The 17,375-nt window shown below is 36.9% G+C and overlaps 1 protein-coding gene across 1 annotated transcript in view; it reads right to left on the bottom strand.

Annotated features, from left to right (window-relative positions):
- The window catches only part of PIGK (phosphatidylinositol glycan anchor biosynthesis class K), a 144,697-nt gene that overhangs the window by 37,322 nt on the left and 90,000 nt on the right, over nucleotides 1–17,375 (bottom strand). Inside the window, exon 10 of the mRNA XM_040232539.1 lies at nucleotides 14,287–14,371. Coding sequence (XP_040088473.1) covers nucleotides 14,287–14,371 — 85 coding nt within the window. The remainder of the gene's footprint in view (nucleotides 1–14,286; nucleotides 14,372–17,375) is intronic.

The following is a 17,375-nucleotide window of genomic DNA, read 5'->3' as shown; positions in this document are numbered from 1 at the left end:
GAGCCCACGAGATGCAACTACTGAGCCCACGCACCACAGCTACTACTGTGCTCCACAAGAAGAGAAGCCACCACAATGAGAAGACTGTGCAACCCAACAAAGAGTAGCCCCTGCTCACTGCAACCAGAGAAAGCCCATGTGCAGCAAAGTAGACCCAGCACAGCCATAAACAAATAAATAAAAATAAATAATTTTTAAAAAGCCTGTCAGTGCTTCTGCTCGTAAGATATACAGAAATGTGAGACTCATACAGAATTGTCTACAGTGTAATTCCTTGAATTTTCTCATCCTTTATCTCTGATTTTCCTTCTCTTTTTGTTCTGTCTCTTAAGAGATTCCTCAACTTTGCATTCAAAATTTTCTACTGAAATTTTTATTTCTAGTCATATAGTTTTAATTTCTAAGAGCTCTTAAGACCTTGTTTTCTGCATATTCCTTTTTGTGTACAGTACCCTGCTTCCTAAATAAAATACCTTCTCATTGCTTTCTGAAATGGTAGTGGTAGTAGTGGTTGCTGTTAGTACTATTTTCTCCTATTCCTGGCTTTGTCTATATTTGCTAAGTTCCCTTTATCCATTTGCTTATTTTGAGCTTTGTCTTCCATAATAAAGAATTCTCCAAAAGTTTAATGATCCTTGGTTGTATCTCAAGAGTGAGGAAATAAAATACACTGATCATAAGACTTTATGCATTAACAGCACTTACTAACCATGGGGCTTACCAATGAGGTGAACAGACTGGGACTGGGTTATTAAACTGGGGTCCTGCAAATGTCACAATACACCATTTTTTTTCTATTAGGCTAGCATCTTCAGGGAAGAACTCTCCAGTCTTCTGCCTGATAGAATCTAAGCCTGACACCAGTGTTTTGTAAATTAAACAGGAGAAGGACACAGGGAGTTTCTCTTTGCACACAACCTTTGAGGTGTCTGGTGTCTGCTTTCCCAAGTTCTACAATACAAATGGCTTGTTCTCAGAGATCTCCCTCATGATGGAAATTAGGGTGTAGCTTGTCTACTCCACTAAGCTGATTACCATTTATTCAACTAATTTTCTTCTTTTCTTCTTCCAATTTTGGTGCCTCTCATCTGCTATTTTCTACTCCTCCATTTTCTTTGTTTTACAGTATTTATATATTTTTATATATTTACTGTCATTTGAGTAGGGTTTTTCAGGAAGGAAAGTAGACATTGTTCAATCAGCCATGTTTAAATAGCTCATAAACATAATTTATAAATTTTGGTAAAAATTACCACACTGTCCCTACCAATTAACACTCTTCTCCAATAGTTTATGTGCTTTGTTGTTACTGAGTATTACTACTTTTCATAGTTTTGCTAATGTAAGAGATATTTAAATGGGAATTTTTTTTTAATTTTTAAGGTTGAAATGAATAATTCTTATATCATATATTAATGTTTTCATCAGCTTATTAGCTATTTTTATTTCAGGTCTGTCTGTATGTATGAGGTCTGTCTGAAGTTCTTTGCTCCTTTTCCATTGGAGTGTTAGGTTTGTTATCTCTTTGTAAAAGCTCTTTATATATAAAGATGTCAAATCTGTGAGGGAAATAGTTTTCCACTTTGATATTTGCCTTTTTGTTTTGATGTGCATAAATTTTATATTTTTACAAAGTCAAATATATTGATTTTCCTTAAAGCTTTTGCCATGATTTTCACTTAGAAATTCCTTACCAATATTTACCAATATGTAGTTTTGACTGGAGAAGGAAATGGCAACCCACTCCAGTGTTCTTGCCTGGAGAATCCCAGGGATGGGGGAGCCTGGTGGGCTGCCGTCTATGGGGTCGCACAGTGTCGGACACGACTGAAGTGACTTAGTAGTAGTAGTTTTGACTGGTCCCATTTTTTGCATTGATCTATAATCCAATTAGCATCTACTTTTTTCCACAAGTTATAAATCAAGAATCTAGTCTCTGCTGCCCCTCCCAAAGACGTAACTGTCCCAGCATCATTTACTGAATAATCCTCTATTTTCTCACTGATTTGTGGTGTCATCTTTATCATTTATATAATCCAAATGCATAGTGGGGTTTCTAGGCTAGCTAAGTGATTTATATTATCTACTCTGCTCAGATCTATTCTGCACTTAGGACTTACCTACATTGTTTTATCAGTACCACTTTGTATATCTAAATAGTACAAGCCTAAATATTTTAATATCTGGCAGAGCTAACTAAAATTGATTCTTGACACAAATTTTCAAAACATAAAACACATACCTAAGTAGATGATACTAAAGAAAACGTGTTATGGTGAATTATACATTCATTACTGATCTTTTCATTTTTCCAGTACATTTCTAAACTATATCACTTTTTTTAAAAAAGGAAGATTAGTAACAATTGTGTTTGAGATTGATATACTACTCCTAGTTCAGTTCAGTTCAGTTCAGTCGCTCAGTCGTGTCCAGCTCTTTGTGACCCCATGGACTGCAGCATGTGAGGCTTCCCTGTCCATTACCAACTCCTGGAGTTGGCTCAAACTCATGTCCATCAAGTCAGTGATGCCATCTAACCAGATCCTTTGTCATCCCCTTTTCCTCCTGCCTTCAATCTTTCCCAGCATCATGGTCTTTTCACATGAGTCAGTTCTTTGCCTCAGGTGGCCAAAGTATTAGAGCTTCAGCTCCAGCATCAGTCCTTCCAATGAATATCGAGGGCTGGTATCCTTTAGGATTGACTGGTTTGATCCCCTTGTTGTCCAAGGGACTCTCAAGACTCTTCTCCAACACCACAGTTCAAAAGCATCAATTCTTTGGCGCTCAGCTTTCTTTATCCAACTCTTACATCCATACATGACTACAGAAAAACCATAGCTTTGACTAGACGGACCTTTGTTGGCAAAGTAATGTCTCTGCTTTTGAATATGCTGTCTAGATTGGTCAGAGCTTTCCTTCCAAGGAGAAAGCGTCTTTTAATTTCACAGCTGTGGTCACCATCTGCAGTGATTTTGGAGCCCAAGAAAATAAAACTTTTACTTTTTCTATGATTTCCCCATCTATTTGCCATGAAGTGATGGAACTGGATGCCACAATCTTAGTTTTTTGAATACTGAGTTTTAAGCCAGCTTTTTTACTCTCCTCTTTGACTTTCATCAAGAGGCTCTTTAGTTCCTCTTTGCTTTCTGCCATAATGCTGGTGTCATCTGCATATCTGAAGTCACTAATTTTTCTTCTGGCAATTTTGATTCTAGCTTATACTACTCTTAACTATATATTAATTTTTCCAAAACTTGTGTCTGTTTTTTTTTATCCCTAGTTGTTACTATTTTATTATTCAATAAACTCTACATGGTGCTAATCTATTTTTTATGTTTACAAGTTAAAGTAACATGAACCTACCAATTAAAACCAGGAAAGAAAGAAATGTTTTCTAACCCATCTGTATGCAATTCTTTTCACAAAGAACAAAAAATACAAACTTTCCACAAAAGTACCAAAGTACAGTCACATATTTCAAATCTTAATAGTAAATTTAAGCTATTTTTTAAGTGGTTTAATTTTAAAATTAACATCTCTGAAATAAATGTAAAATTACTTATATGGGAAAGTCATCCACATCTCTCCATATGTGTCTCAGTGAGATAGTTCTGTACCTGTATTCCTAGTAAACAGATTAAAAGAAAAAATAACCTCCCTAAAAGAAAAATTATCAACATAAGCATGCAAGGTTAACCAAACCACTTTCTTTTGTATGTGTTTTTCTATTTTTCATAATATTTTATGTCCTAACTTTATAAATCTTTAAGAGGATTAGTTGTATTTTCACATAAAATAATGCTCCTTTCATCAGTATTTGCAATTTACACTACCCCATGCAACTTATGATTTTCTTGCTGTTGTTGCAAGACCACTAGACTGTCTGAATTGTTAATATAATGAAACCTAAAATTTGCCTACCTACTCAGAAACATTAAATAAATACTACCACTGTTGGTCATGAAAGGAACCCAAGTGTCATAAATAGTCTGCAGTAAACTCTTTTTGTGACCTTTAGAAAACTCTTCACTTACATTTCTTCTTAGTCAGCATGTCAAAGACTCCTAAATTCAACAAAGGTCCCCATCCTTATCCAGTGTTTGCTATGTCCAGTGTCTACTATGTATCAGACACTACACTTAATTCAGTTTCCAATGAAAATACTAACAACACTCAACAACATCTGGGAAGAATTCAAATAACTTCAGCTTACAAGAACGAAATAGAGGAAGATGGGGAAAAGGGGCAAAAAGAAGTGAGGAAGTCAAAAGAGGATAGAGAAGAGAGGAAAGGAATAGAAAGGAATGACAACATCTACTCTGTTCTCTTCCTCTAACACTGCCAGAGCTATACAACAACATGGAGAGACGATATATAAAGCACTAACAGATGTACTGTGCACATGGCTGACTCGGCGGCTATCAGAAAAGACAGATACCAATCCAAACCTATACAATATAACAGTATATCTCAGGGAAGGAACACCTTGAATCTCCCAGTACCATGAAGCCATGTCACTACCCACTATTAATAAGCTGTGATTCCATCATACCAGAAAGGAGTGGAAAATGAAGAAAACTCTAGGTGAGAGTGACTAAATTTTCTACCATTAGGCTGAAAGAAGAGGAGGGATAAGAGGTTAGTTGATAAAAAAAATAAATCCAATAATAAGAAAATACAGAAAACATGTATTTGCTCTACTGACTGTGACTTCTGAAAATCATCCACACTGTAAAGCAACTATGCTGAGGGGCATTCACATCATTTCCAATTTGTTGTGGCCAAAAGCAAGACTGCTGCAAATATCAATGCACTGAGATGCAATGGTTTTGGTATATTCACAGAGCTCTGCAATGCCAAAGAATGTTTAAACTACCATACAACGGCACTCATTTCACATGCCACCACAGTAATGCTCAAAATCCTTCCAGCTAGGCTTCAACAGTTCATGAACCAAAAACTTCCAGATGTACAAGCTGGATTTAGAAAAGGCAAAGGAAACAGAGGTCAAATTGCAACACCTGTTGGATCATAGAAAAAGAATGAAAATTCCAGAAAAACATCTACTTCTGCTTCACTGACTAGGCTAAAGCTTTGACTGTGCTGCTAAGTCACTTCAGTCGTGTCCGACTCTGTGAAACTCCATAGACGGCAGCCCAACAGGCTCCCCCATCCCTGGGATTCCCCAGGAAGAACACTGGAATGGGTTGCCATTTCCTTCTCCAAAGCATGAAAGAGAAAAATGAAAGTGAAGTCGCTCAGTCGTGTCCAACCCTCAGTGACCCCATGGACTGCAGCCCTCCAGGCGCCTCCATCCATGAGATTTTCCAGGCAAGAGTACTGGAGTGGGGTGCCATTGGTGGAGATCACACCAAACTGTGGGAAATTCTTAAAGAGATGGGAATACCAGACCACCTTACCGGCCTCCTGAGAAACCTGTATGCAGGTCAAGAAGCAACAGAACTGGACATGGAACAATAAGCTGGTACAAAATCTGGAAAGGAGTATATCAATGCTATATACTGTCCCCACGTGCAAGGAGTGGCAGCTGTGTGGGCAAAGGAGGGCTGAGAAGAGCTACTCCATATGGGTTCAAGGTCAGAAGGGGCGGCCAGTGAGGCAACACCCCTCGTCCAAGGTAAGGAGCAGCGGCTGCACTTTTCTGGAGCAGCCGTGAAGAGATACCCCACGTCCAAGGTAAGAGAAACCCAAGTAAGACAGTAGGTGTTGCGAGAGGGCATCAGAAGGCAGACACACTGAAACCGTAATCACAGAAAACTAGCCAATCTTATCACACAGACTACAGCCTTGTCTAACTCAGTGAAACTAAGCGATGCCATGTGGGGCCACCCAAGATGGGAGGGTCATGGTGGAGAGGTCTGACAGAATGTGCTCCACTGGAGAAGGGAATGGCAAACCACTTCAGTATTCTTGCCATGAACAGTATGAAAAGGCAAAATAACAGGATACTGAAAGGGGAACTTCCCGGGGTGGTAGGTGCCCAATATGCTACTGGAGATCAGTGGAGAAATAACTCCAGAAAGAATGAAGGGATGGAGCCAAAGCAAAAAGAATACCCAGTTGTGAATGTGACTGGTGACAGAAGCAAGGTCTGATGCTGTAAACAGCAATATTGCATAGGAACCTGGAATGTTAGGACCATGAATCAAGGCAAATTGGAAGTGGTTAAACAGGAGATGGCAAGAGTGAATGTCAACATTCTAGGAATCACCGAACTAAAATGGACTGGAAAGGGTGAATTTAACTCAGATGACCATTATATCTACTACTGCAGGCAGGAATCCCTTAGAAGAAATGGAGTAGCCATCATGGTCAACAAAAGAGTCCGAAATGCAGTACTTGGATGCAATCTCAAAAACGACAGAATGATCTCTGTTCGTTTCCAAGACAAACCATTCAATATCACGGTAATCCAAGCCTATGCCCCAACCAGTAACACTGAAGAAGCTGAAGTTGAATGGTTCTATGAAGACCTACAAGACCTTTTAGAACTAACACCCCAAAAAGATGTCCTTTTCATTATAGGGGACTGGAATACAAAAGTATGGAAGTCAAAAAACACCTGGACTAACAGGCAAATTTGGCCTTGGAGTATGGAATGAAGCAGGGCAAAGGCTAATAGAATTTTGCCAAGAGAATGCACTGGTCAAAGCAAACACCCTCTTCCAACAACACAAGAGAAGACTCTACACGTGGACATCACCAGATGGTCAACATCGAAATCAGATTGATTATATTCTTTGCAGCCAAAGATGGAGAAGCTCTATACAGTCAGCAAAAAAAAGACAGGGAACTTACTGTGGCTCAGATCATGAACACCTTATTGCCAAATTCAGAATTAAATTGAAGAAAGTGGGGAGAAACACTAGACCATTCAGGTATGACCTAAATCAAATCCCTTATGATTATACAGTAAAAGTGAGAAATATATTTAAGGGACTAGATCTGACAGACAAAGTGCCTGATGAACTATGGACGGAGGTTCGTGAAATTGTACAGGAGACAAGGATCAAGACCATCCCCGTGGAAAAGAAATGCAAAAAAACAAAATGGCTGTCTGAGGAGGCCTTACAAATAGCTGTGAAAAGAGAAGTGAAAAGCAAAGGAGAAAAGGAAAGATATAAGCATCTGAATGCAGAGTTCTAAAGAATAGCAAGGAGAGATAAGAAAGCCTTCCTCAGCAATCAGTGCAAAGAAACAGAGGAAAACAACAGAATGGGAAAGACTAGAGATCTCTTCAAGAAAATTAGAGATACCAAGGGAACATTTCATGCAAAGATGGGCTCATTTCATGCAAAGATGGTCCATACCATCTTTGGACCTAACAGAAGCATAAGGTATTAAGAACAGGTGGAAAGAATACACAGAAGAACTGTACAAAAAGAGCTTCACGACCAAGATAATCATGATGGTGTGATCACTCACCTACAGCCAGACATCCTGGAATGTGAAGTCAAGTGGGCCTTAGGAAGTATCACTATGAACAAAGCTAGTGGAGGTGATGGAATTCGAGTTGAGTTATTTCAAATCCTCAAAGATGATGCTGTGAAAGTGCTACACTCAATATGCCAGCAAATGTGGAAAACTCAGCAGTGGCCACAGGACTGGAAAAGGTCAGTTTTCATTCCAGTCCCAAAGAAAGGCAATGCCAAAAATACTCAAACTACTGCACAATTGCACTCATCTCACACGCTAGTAAAGTAATGCTCAAAATTCTCCAAGCCAGGCTTCGGCAGAACATGAACATGAACTTCCAGATGTTCAAGCTCGTTTTAGAAAAGACAGAGGAACCAGAGATCAAATCGCCAACATCTACTGGATCATCGAAAAAGCAAGAGAGTTCCAGAAAAACATCTATTTCTGCTTTACTGACTATGCCAAAGCCTTTGATTGTGTGGATCACAAGAAACTGGAAAATTCTGAAAGAGATGGAAATACCAGACCACCTGACCTGCCTCTTGAGAAACCTATATGCAGGTCAGGAAGCAACAGTTAGAACTGGACATGGAACAACAGACTGGTTCCAAATAGGAAAAGGAGTACATCAAGGCTATATACTGTCACCCTGCTTATTTAACTTATATGCAGAGTACATCATGGGAAATGCTGGGCTGCAAGAAGCACAAGCTGGAATTGAGATTGCCAGGAGAAATATCAATAACCTCAGATATGCAGATGACATCACCCTGATGGCAGAAAGTGAAGAGGAACTAAAAAGCCTCTTAATGAAAGTAAAAGAGGAGAGCAAAAAAGTTGGCTTAAAGCTTAATATTCAGAAAATGAAGATCATGACATCCGGTCCTATCACTTCATGGCAGATAGATGGGGAAACAGTGGAAACAGTATCAGACTTTATTTTTGGGGGGCTCCAAAATCACTGCAGATGGTGACTGCAGCATGATATTAAAAGACGCTTACTCCTTGGAAGGAAAGTTATGGCCAACCTAGATAGCATATTAAAAAGCAGAGATATTACTTTGCCAACAAAGGTCCATCTAGTCAAGGCTATGGTTTTTCTAGTGTCATGTATGGATGTGAGAGTTGGACTGTGAAGAAAGCTGAGCACCAAAGAATTGATGCTTTTGAACTGTGGTGTTGGAGAAGATTCTTGAGAGTCCCTTGGACTGCAAGGAGATCCAACCAGTCCATCCTAAAGGAGATCAGTCCTGGGTGTTCATTGGAGGAACTGATGCTGAAGCTGAAACTCCAATATTTTGGCCACCTCATGCGAAGAGTTGACTCATTGGAAAAGACCCTGATGCTGGGAGGCACTGGGGGCAGGAGGAGAAGGGTACGACAGAGGATGAGATGACTGGATGGCATCAGTAACTCAATGGACATGAGTTTGAGTGAACTACAGGAGTTGGTGATGGACAGGGAGGCCTGGTGTGCTGTGATTCATGGGGTCGCAAAGAGTCGGACACGACTGAGTGACTGAACTGAACTGAATGAACTGAATTGTCACCCTGCTATTTAACTTCTATGCAGAGTACATCATGTGAAATGCCAGGCTGGATAAATCACAAGATGGAATCAAGATTCCTGGGAGAAATAACAACCTCAGATATATAGCTGATACCACTCTAATGGCAGAAAGCAATGAGGAACTAAAGAGCCTCTTGAAGAAGGTGAAAAGAGGAGAGTAAAAAAGATGGCTTAAAACTCCACATTCAAAAAACTTGCATTCGGTTCCATCATTTTATGGCAAATAGATGGAGAAACAATGGAAACAGTGGCAGATTTTATCTTCTTGGGCTCCAAAATTTGTGAAGACAGTGACTGCAACCATGAAATTAGAAGACACTTGCTCCTTGGATGAAAAGCTATGACATACCTAGACAGCGTATTAGAAAGTAGAGACATTTTTTTGCTGACAAAGGTCTGTATAGTCAAAGCTATGGTTTTTCCATAGTCACATACGGATGTGAGAGCTGGACCATAAAGAAGGCTGAGCACCAAGGATCGATGCTTTCAAACTGTGGTGCTGGAGAAGACTCTTGAGAGTCCCTTGGAGTGCAACAAGATCAAAGCAGTCAGTCCTAAAGGAAATCAGCTCTAAACATTCATCAGAAGGACTGATGCTGAAGCTGAAGCTCCAAGACTTTGGCCACCTGATACAAAGAGCTGACTTATTGGAATAGACCCTGATCCTAGGAAAGATTGAGAACAAGAGAAGGGGATGACAGAGGATGAGATGGTTGGATGGCATCATCAACTTAATAGATGTATGTTTGAGCAAACTCTGGGAGATGGTGAAGGACAGCAAAGCCTGGCATGCTGCAGTCCATGGGGTCACAAAGAGTTGGACATAACTTAGTGACTGAACAACAACAACTGCAGTGCTTATCACCAACTTTAGAACATTTTTACCACTTCAAAAAAAAGAATCCCTATACCCATTTAGAAGTCACTCTTCATTCCCCCACTTCATCCCCGTTCTAGACAACCCATAATAGATCTGCCTATTCTAGACATTTCACGCAAACAGGACCATACAACATGTGGTCTTTTATGATAGACTTTTACTTAACACACTGTTTTCAAGGATCACCCATGTAGTACAGGTATCAGTACTTCATTCCCCTTTAATCACTGGATAACGGCCCACTGTATGGATATATTTTATTTGTCCATTAGTTGATCAACACTGTGATGTTTCCAATTATCAGCTAATATAAATAATATTGCTATGACCATTCATGTACAGGTTTTTGTGTGGATACATGTTTTTACATATGTAGGCTGGAATCATTGGGTCATATGGTAAATCTACACTTAACCTTTTGAGAAACTGCCAGACTGTTTTCCAACATGTAATTTTAATTTCTGCCAATTTGATGGGCATACAATAATTTTATTTAATTTGTAATTTGTACTTCCTTAATGAGTTTTAGGCTTTCTTTTCACTCACTAGCCATTTCTGTTTGTTTTTCTCTGATCTGCTTTTCATTTCTTTTGCCTTTTTTTTCTACTGAGTTGTTTTGTCTTTTATAAACTTTCAAGAATTCTGCTTATATCTGTGATATTAACCAATTCACTACTGTCTTCTTTGAAAAGATCTTATTTCGATTCTAACCTTAGTGTTTTAATGTTGTGGTATCTTTTGATATATAAAATATTAAATTTTTATGGAGCCAAACATATCTCCTGCATTTGTGTGTTCATTAAGTTCTTTCCTACTTTAGATTAAAAATGCAGTTGCTGAAACTTTCTTCTAAAATCTTATTTTACTTTAAGTCTTCATACAAAATTTATTTTATATTATATAGTATGAAATTGAAATTAAGCTGTTTTCCTATTGAAATACTATAATCTTAATCATATATTTAATGATCAAATCTCATAAATTTTTTTCTTTGAATTCTCTATTCAGGGTTTTTTCAAGCCACAGATCAGGACTGTTTGCTTTTGAAATCAATTTAGTTAAGTTTTATTTGACACTGAAAAAAAACAGACAAAGAAAATAATATGCACCACATGTACTGAGGGTAAATGTTTCATAAAACTTTTACTTCTAATTTTTAACACATACATACATCAATGTATATACAATGTATTTCTTACTTTGAATTATAATAATGTTTGAAATCCAGCCTTTCATTGTATTCCTTTAATCTATTTATCTATTCCTTTGTCCATACATATTTATATGATTCAAGAGTCTATGTCTTCTTTTATATACCTTCTTTGTCTATTATTAGATATTTGTTCTTCCACATGAACTGTGTGGTCATTTTTTTTTCCCAACATTAAAAAAAAAACTTGCTTCTATTCTAATTAGAACTGCTAATTTGGGAGAATTATACTTTATGATATTAAGTTCCCTGCCCCACCAAATATTTGGTATAACTTTCTGTTTATGAAACGTGGTTTGCTTCCATGATTCTTATGCTGTAAGTTCTAGTTTATTTGCCAAATGTACTTCCTAAGTATTTTATAGTTCCTTTCATTGTGAAAGAACATTTTTCCCATTTCATTTTGTGTAGTTATTGCAAATATAAAGAAGCACCAGTTTTATTCATCTTATATCTGACTATCTCACCAGATTCTCTTCTTACTTCTACTGTTTATAACTTGAATGTCTTGGATTTCCTAGATGTGCAATCATGTTTGCTAGGACACCTAAAAAAAGTAAATAATTTGGCAGTATAAAATGGCAATACTGAAATCTTATCTATCTCCTCATTGTAACATACAATTTAAGTAATATAAACAAGAAATTAATTACTCAAATGACTGAAATACATTCCTCTCTCTCATTCTCTGGTATTTCTCGAGTTGCTCTTCATGTTAAGCCCTGTGCCTGGCTCCTCCTCTCTCATTTTCTAAACTGTGCCCTGGCTTCTGATGCCTGAGTAGTAGGGAAAAGAGGTGCTCTGGCTCTCACTATTCCATTGCGCATGTGCGCGCACACACACACACACACACACACACAGGGAAAAGAGATGCTCTGGCTCTCACTATACCATTGTGCGCGTGCGCACACACACACATATATCTCCATCCATTCAGACATATGCAAACATGGCACAAGATAAGATGCTGAAAAAAAATATCAAGAAATCAAGGACATCTAGAAAGATGATCAAATAGAAGATATGGTGGCACTAGTGGTAAAACAAAACAAAACAAAACAAAACAAAAACCCACCTACCAAGGCAGGAGACATAAGAGACTCGAGAGACATGGGTTTGGTCCCTGGTTCAGGAAGATGCCCTGCAGGAGGAAACTGCAATCTACTCCAGTAATCTTGCCTGAAGAATCCCATAGACAAAGGAGCCTGTGGGCTACAGTCCATGGGGTTGCAAAGAGTCAGACACAATTGAAATGACTGGGCACACAGAGGATAAGATATGTGAATAAATAACGTTATTTCAAATAAGAATGACACACACTCCAAAACAGAGATAGCTAAAGCATGACTCAAGACGAGAAGAAAAACAGTTACTTACAGTACAAAAACACACTATTATAGGTGGAGGTTAAATATATACTATAATACAGATATATTACCTATTTTGAAGTTTTATGGGATTGGATGCACCTAATTATTATATACATTACTTTTCTCTTAGGGGAAAAAATAGCTTTCAAATAATTCACTTATAAGTGAACTCCTAGCAACATACTCGACAGACAGCTGTAACAGTTTCAAACTTGTAGTACTGTCAATAAAGGGAAATAAGAGGAAAAATGATCTTTCCTGATTACCCCTTGAGAACAAAATTAATTTTATTCAATATAAAAAAAAAGAAATTCCTATCATGAATCTTAAAATAAAAATTTTCTAAATTCAGGTACAATAAAAATTTTATAAATTCAGGTACTATAAAAATTTCAATTATAATTGTTTATAATTCAGTGTTAAAATTAATGATAGCTTCTTATAATGCCAAGAATACTATCATAAAAATTTTGACCAGGGTAAAAGTTTTTCATCTTTGAATTCACACAGTGTATATAACGGCAGTTTATTGGTTCTTTCAAGCTATAAAAATATGACTGACATTTCATCTGGTCAACCATCTTACAGGTTAACTCTTATTTCCTGTTTTAGATTTTATTCTAGGTGAAGTGTTGTGGGCAGATTCTATTTACCTATTCTGAACAAACCATAGACTGTTTCATTGCTCATTCTTACTGTTAAGAACATATTGACTTGCTGCCTGCTCTGCTGTTAAATTCATTTATGCTGAGAGTCAGGCATGAAGACAGAATTTTAAATGTGACATTTGCAGGCTGTTAGGTCATTTAAGCTCTGACAACACCAGGGAATTCCTGACATATAACTGGACCTGATTACCAACCACAGATAGACTGTGGGCAAATTTTAGACCACTTTTTGTAATTTCTCATAGAATTTTAATATTCAATTTTAACATCCATGAAAAGATCTATATAGCCAACATTTTAAAGTAAAAGCCTGTTTCTTTTAATAAGCTCAACCTGGTACTTATAATCAATCTGTATCTCCTAAATAAAAATTCTTTTGATTGGCAAAGACATATGGAAAAAAGACTCAATCGTAATTAACATTTGTGAATATTCTGACATTCTGATGTTTAAGGGCTTTTGATATTTCCTATAATCTATAGCCTCTGATAAATATGGTAGGTCTATAGGCCATAACTCTCATCAACAAACCACTTTTAAAATTCTTAGATTCTGGCCCAGCAGGGTGGACTTTATATGCTGTCAGAATTACAGTACAAATTCAAAGTTTAAAAACTTACCACATTGCCTTTTCTAAGATTACAGTTAATGTAGAAGGGATGATAGAGTCATTATAATTGGAAATGAAAAAATTACCCACATGACATTTAGAATTACACTTTACAAGAGTTGATAATGGGGTGGGGTGGAAGAAGTAGGGAAAGATTTCTTTCTCATTTTAGCAACTCAAAGAAATTATACCAAATGATATTTTTCAGCATTTTCTTTGTCATTAACAAGTACCATACACAATGGTTCAAATGAAAGTTCTCTGAAATTAAGTCTTGTTGTTAAGTAATGCACAAAAGATAATTCTGATTCTACCCTGTATTTTATATAAGCAAGAATTCTACTGTTAAACAGCAAGTAGCTTTTTAATATTGCACTTTGAATGAGATTTCCAACTGCAAGAGGTGGAGTCTAAATAGGGCTAGACAGCCTGGAATGCCTTTCAGCTATAGCACATTGATTCTGAAAAACCTAACAAAAGCAATTACTTTTCAGAGATTAAAAATCTTGTTTCTTTCAAAAGAATAAAAATGGAAAGCAAACCTGGTGTATTATCTGAGCGACAGGAAGTTGTTCAGCGTATTTCAGAGGTTCCATTAGTTCCTCAACCATCTGGTCTTTCTTATAGCTGGAAAAAAGAAATTTAAAAACACAAAGCTAAAGCTATATTTTTGTAAATATGGCAAATACTTAAACATATCAAATATGAACTATATTAAAGATATATATATATCTGATATTGTAAAATAAGCAGTATTTGTCAATAATCTATGAAAAATAATCTAAGGATAATTTTTAAATTATACAACTATATATATATTCAGATTGCATAAAATTACTATTTAATAAGACTACTTAACATCACATAATAGCCTCATCCTGTCTTTCACTGAGACTTAAAAACGTTTAAGAACTCCATGTTCACTGCATATGCTTTTAAAGGTCTTCAAAATCTGGCTCCAACTATTCAAGCCTCATCAGCAACTCCTCCTCTACATCTGAATCAACAGTTTCAGCCATGCCCATCTACTGGTCCCCTGCCAGTGGGCCTTGTATTCCCATGACTCTAATTTCCTCATTCTGTTTCCTATTTGGACCAATCAAAGCTCCCTTTTTGTTTACTCTTCTTTCAAATATAGTAATTTATTTAGATCTACTTAGGTGCTTTTTTTTTTACCACCTTGAAGACAAAAATCATGTCTTATTCTTCTTTGTATAGCCACTGTTTACCATATAATGAAGACTCAATAAACATTTGCTGAATGAATATATGAATAAAATAAAGACAATAATAACTCTCTGAGAGGTTATTCTATATGGAAAATATTTTCATACTTATATTTCAATGAGATGCAGAATTGACACAACACATACCTGATGGTATAAAAGAATAAAGTGCAGAGTAAGAATAAAATCTCCCCAAATGAAGAAAACTACCAAAAAAAGTTCTTAAAAAAGTATCAACATTTACAAAATAGCAAATAAACATTAGATTTCAAAACAGTAACACTGAAACACATTTAAACTTTCAATTACCTTTTATTCCTGTAAAGTAAACATCACCTTATCAACTTAAATTTAAAAACTGAAACTTCAAATTACTTTGAAAAATAAAGAAAACTAGTATAAATCTCTAGTTAAGAAATTTGATAATGAGAAATCTGGAATCTCTCCCAATAAAAAGGCAAATATACAAATAAGGACAAAATTTTGTACATAAGAGTTTAAAAGACCTCTTAGATAGGTAAAATTTATATATACTTTGCAGATTAGCATAAATATAATTAATTGGAGGAACTTTGAAGACTCTCACTATTGATAAAAAAAAACTGTCTTAAAAGATTGCTTTACAGAGACAGAAAATAGAAGGGTGGTTTCCAGAAGCAAAAGAGAAGGGGGAATTACTATTTAATGGGCAGAATTCCAGTATTAAAAGATGAAAAAAGTTCTGGAGGTGGACACAGATAAAGACAAAGACCTCATGAAGATACCAGGGGAAGATTTAACTATCTAAAATCAACAAGAGAGGCTTTATAAGAAAACAATCCTGTCAACACCTTGATCTTGGACTTCCAGCTTGCAGAACTGTAAGGAAATAAATTTCTGTTGCTTAAGCACTCAGTCTGTGGTACTTTGTTATGGCAGCCCTCACAAATTATTAGAGTATACAATTAAAAATAAAATAAATATTCATTGACCAAAAATAACCCACATTATTTTTAAACATTTCACAACGTGCCACCTTTTAAAACTCTACTTATATTTTTAGATATGCAAAACATACCAAGCAACAAAAGGAAAATAGATTAAATAATATCCAATTTAAAATTTTTGTGCTTCAAAATACACTACCAACAAAGTGAAAACCCCAAAGAATGGAGGAAAATTTTTGCAAATCATACATCTGGGAATACCAGACCACCTGACATGCCTCTTGAGAAGTCTGTATGCAGGTCAGGAAGCAACAGTGAGAACTGGACATGGAACAACAGACTGGTTCCAAATAGGGAAAGGAGTATGTCAAGGCTGTATATTGTCACCCTGCTTATTTAACTTCTATGCAGAGTACATCATGAGAAACGCTGGGCTGGAAGAAGCAAAAGCTGGAATCAAGATTACCAGGAGAAATATCAAAATCTCAGATATGCAGATGACACCACCCTTATGGCAGAAAGTGAAGAGGAACTAAAGAGCCTCTTGACGAAAGTGAAAGAGGAGAGTGACAAAGTTGGCTTAAAGCTCAACATTCAGAAAACGAAGATCATGGCATCTGGTCCCATCACTTCATGAGAAATAGATGAGGAAACAATGGAAACAGTGTCAGACTTTATTTTGGGGGGCTCTAAAACCACTGCAGATGGTGACTGCAGCCATGAAATTAAAAGACATCCCTTGGAAGGAAAGTTATGACCAACCTAGAGAGCATATTAAAAAGGAGAGACATTACTTTATCAACAAAGGTCCATCTAGTCAAGGCTATAGTTTTTCCAGTGGTCATGTATGGATTTGAGAGTTGGACTATAAAGAAAGCCGAGCACCAAAGAATTGATGTTTTTGAACTGTGGTGTTGGAGAAGATTCTTGAGAGTCCCTTGGACTGCAAGGAAGCCGAGCACCAAAGAATTGATGTTTTTGAACTGTGGTGTTGGAGAAAACTCTTGAGAGTCCCTTGGACTGCAAGGAGCTCCAACCAGTCCATCCTAAAGGAGATCAGTCCTGAGTGTTCATTGGAAGACTGATGTTGAAGCTGAAACTCCATTACTTTGGCCATCTGATATGAAGAACTGACTCATTTGAAAAGACCCTGATGCTGGGAAAGAGTGGGCAGGAGGAGAAGGGGACGACAGAGGATGAGATGGTTGGATAGCATCACCGACTCAATGGATATGAGTTTGGGTAAACTCCGGGAGTTGGTAATGGACAGAGGCCTGGGGTGCTGCAGTCCATGGGGTCACAAAGAGTCGGACACAACTGAGCAACTGAACTGAACTGATACATCTGAAAAAATATTGGTATCAAAACTATATTACAACTCAACAATAAAAAGATAAATAATTCATTTAAAAATTTTCCTTCCTCATTAAGGATATTTCTAAGTGAAACTGGAATGTTTGTGGGTTGTTTTTTTTTACT

This window comes from Oryx dammah, unplaced genomic scaffold (genome assembly GCF_014754425.2).
Source record: "Oryx dammah isolate SB20612 unplaced genomic scaffold, SCBI_Odam_1.1 HiC_scaffold_28, whole genome shotgun sequence".
Classification (NCBI taxonomy): domain Eukaryota; kingdom Metazoa; phylum Chordata; class Mammalia; order Artiodactyla; family Bovidae; genus Oryx; species Oryx dammah.
This window is presented reverse-complemented; position numbering and strand designations above follow the sequence as displayed.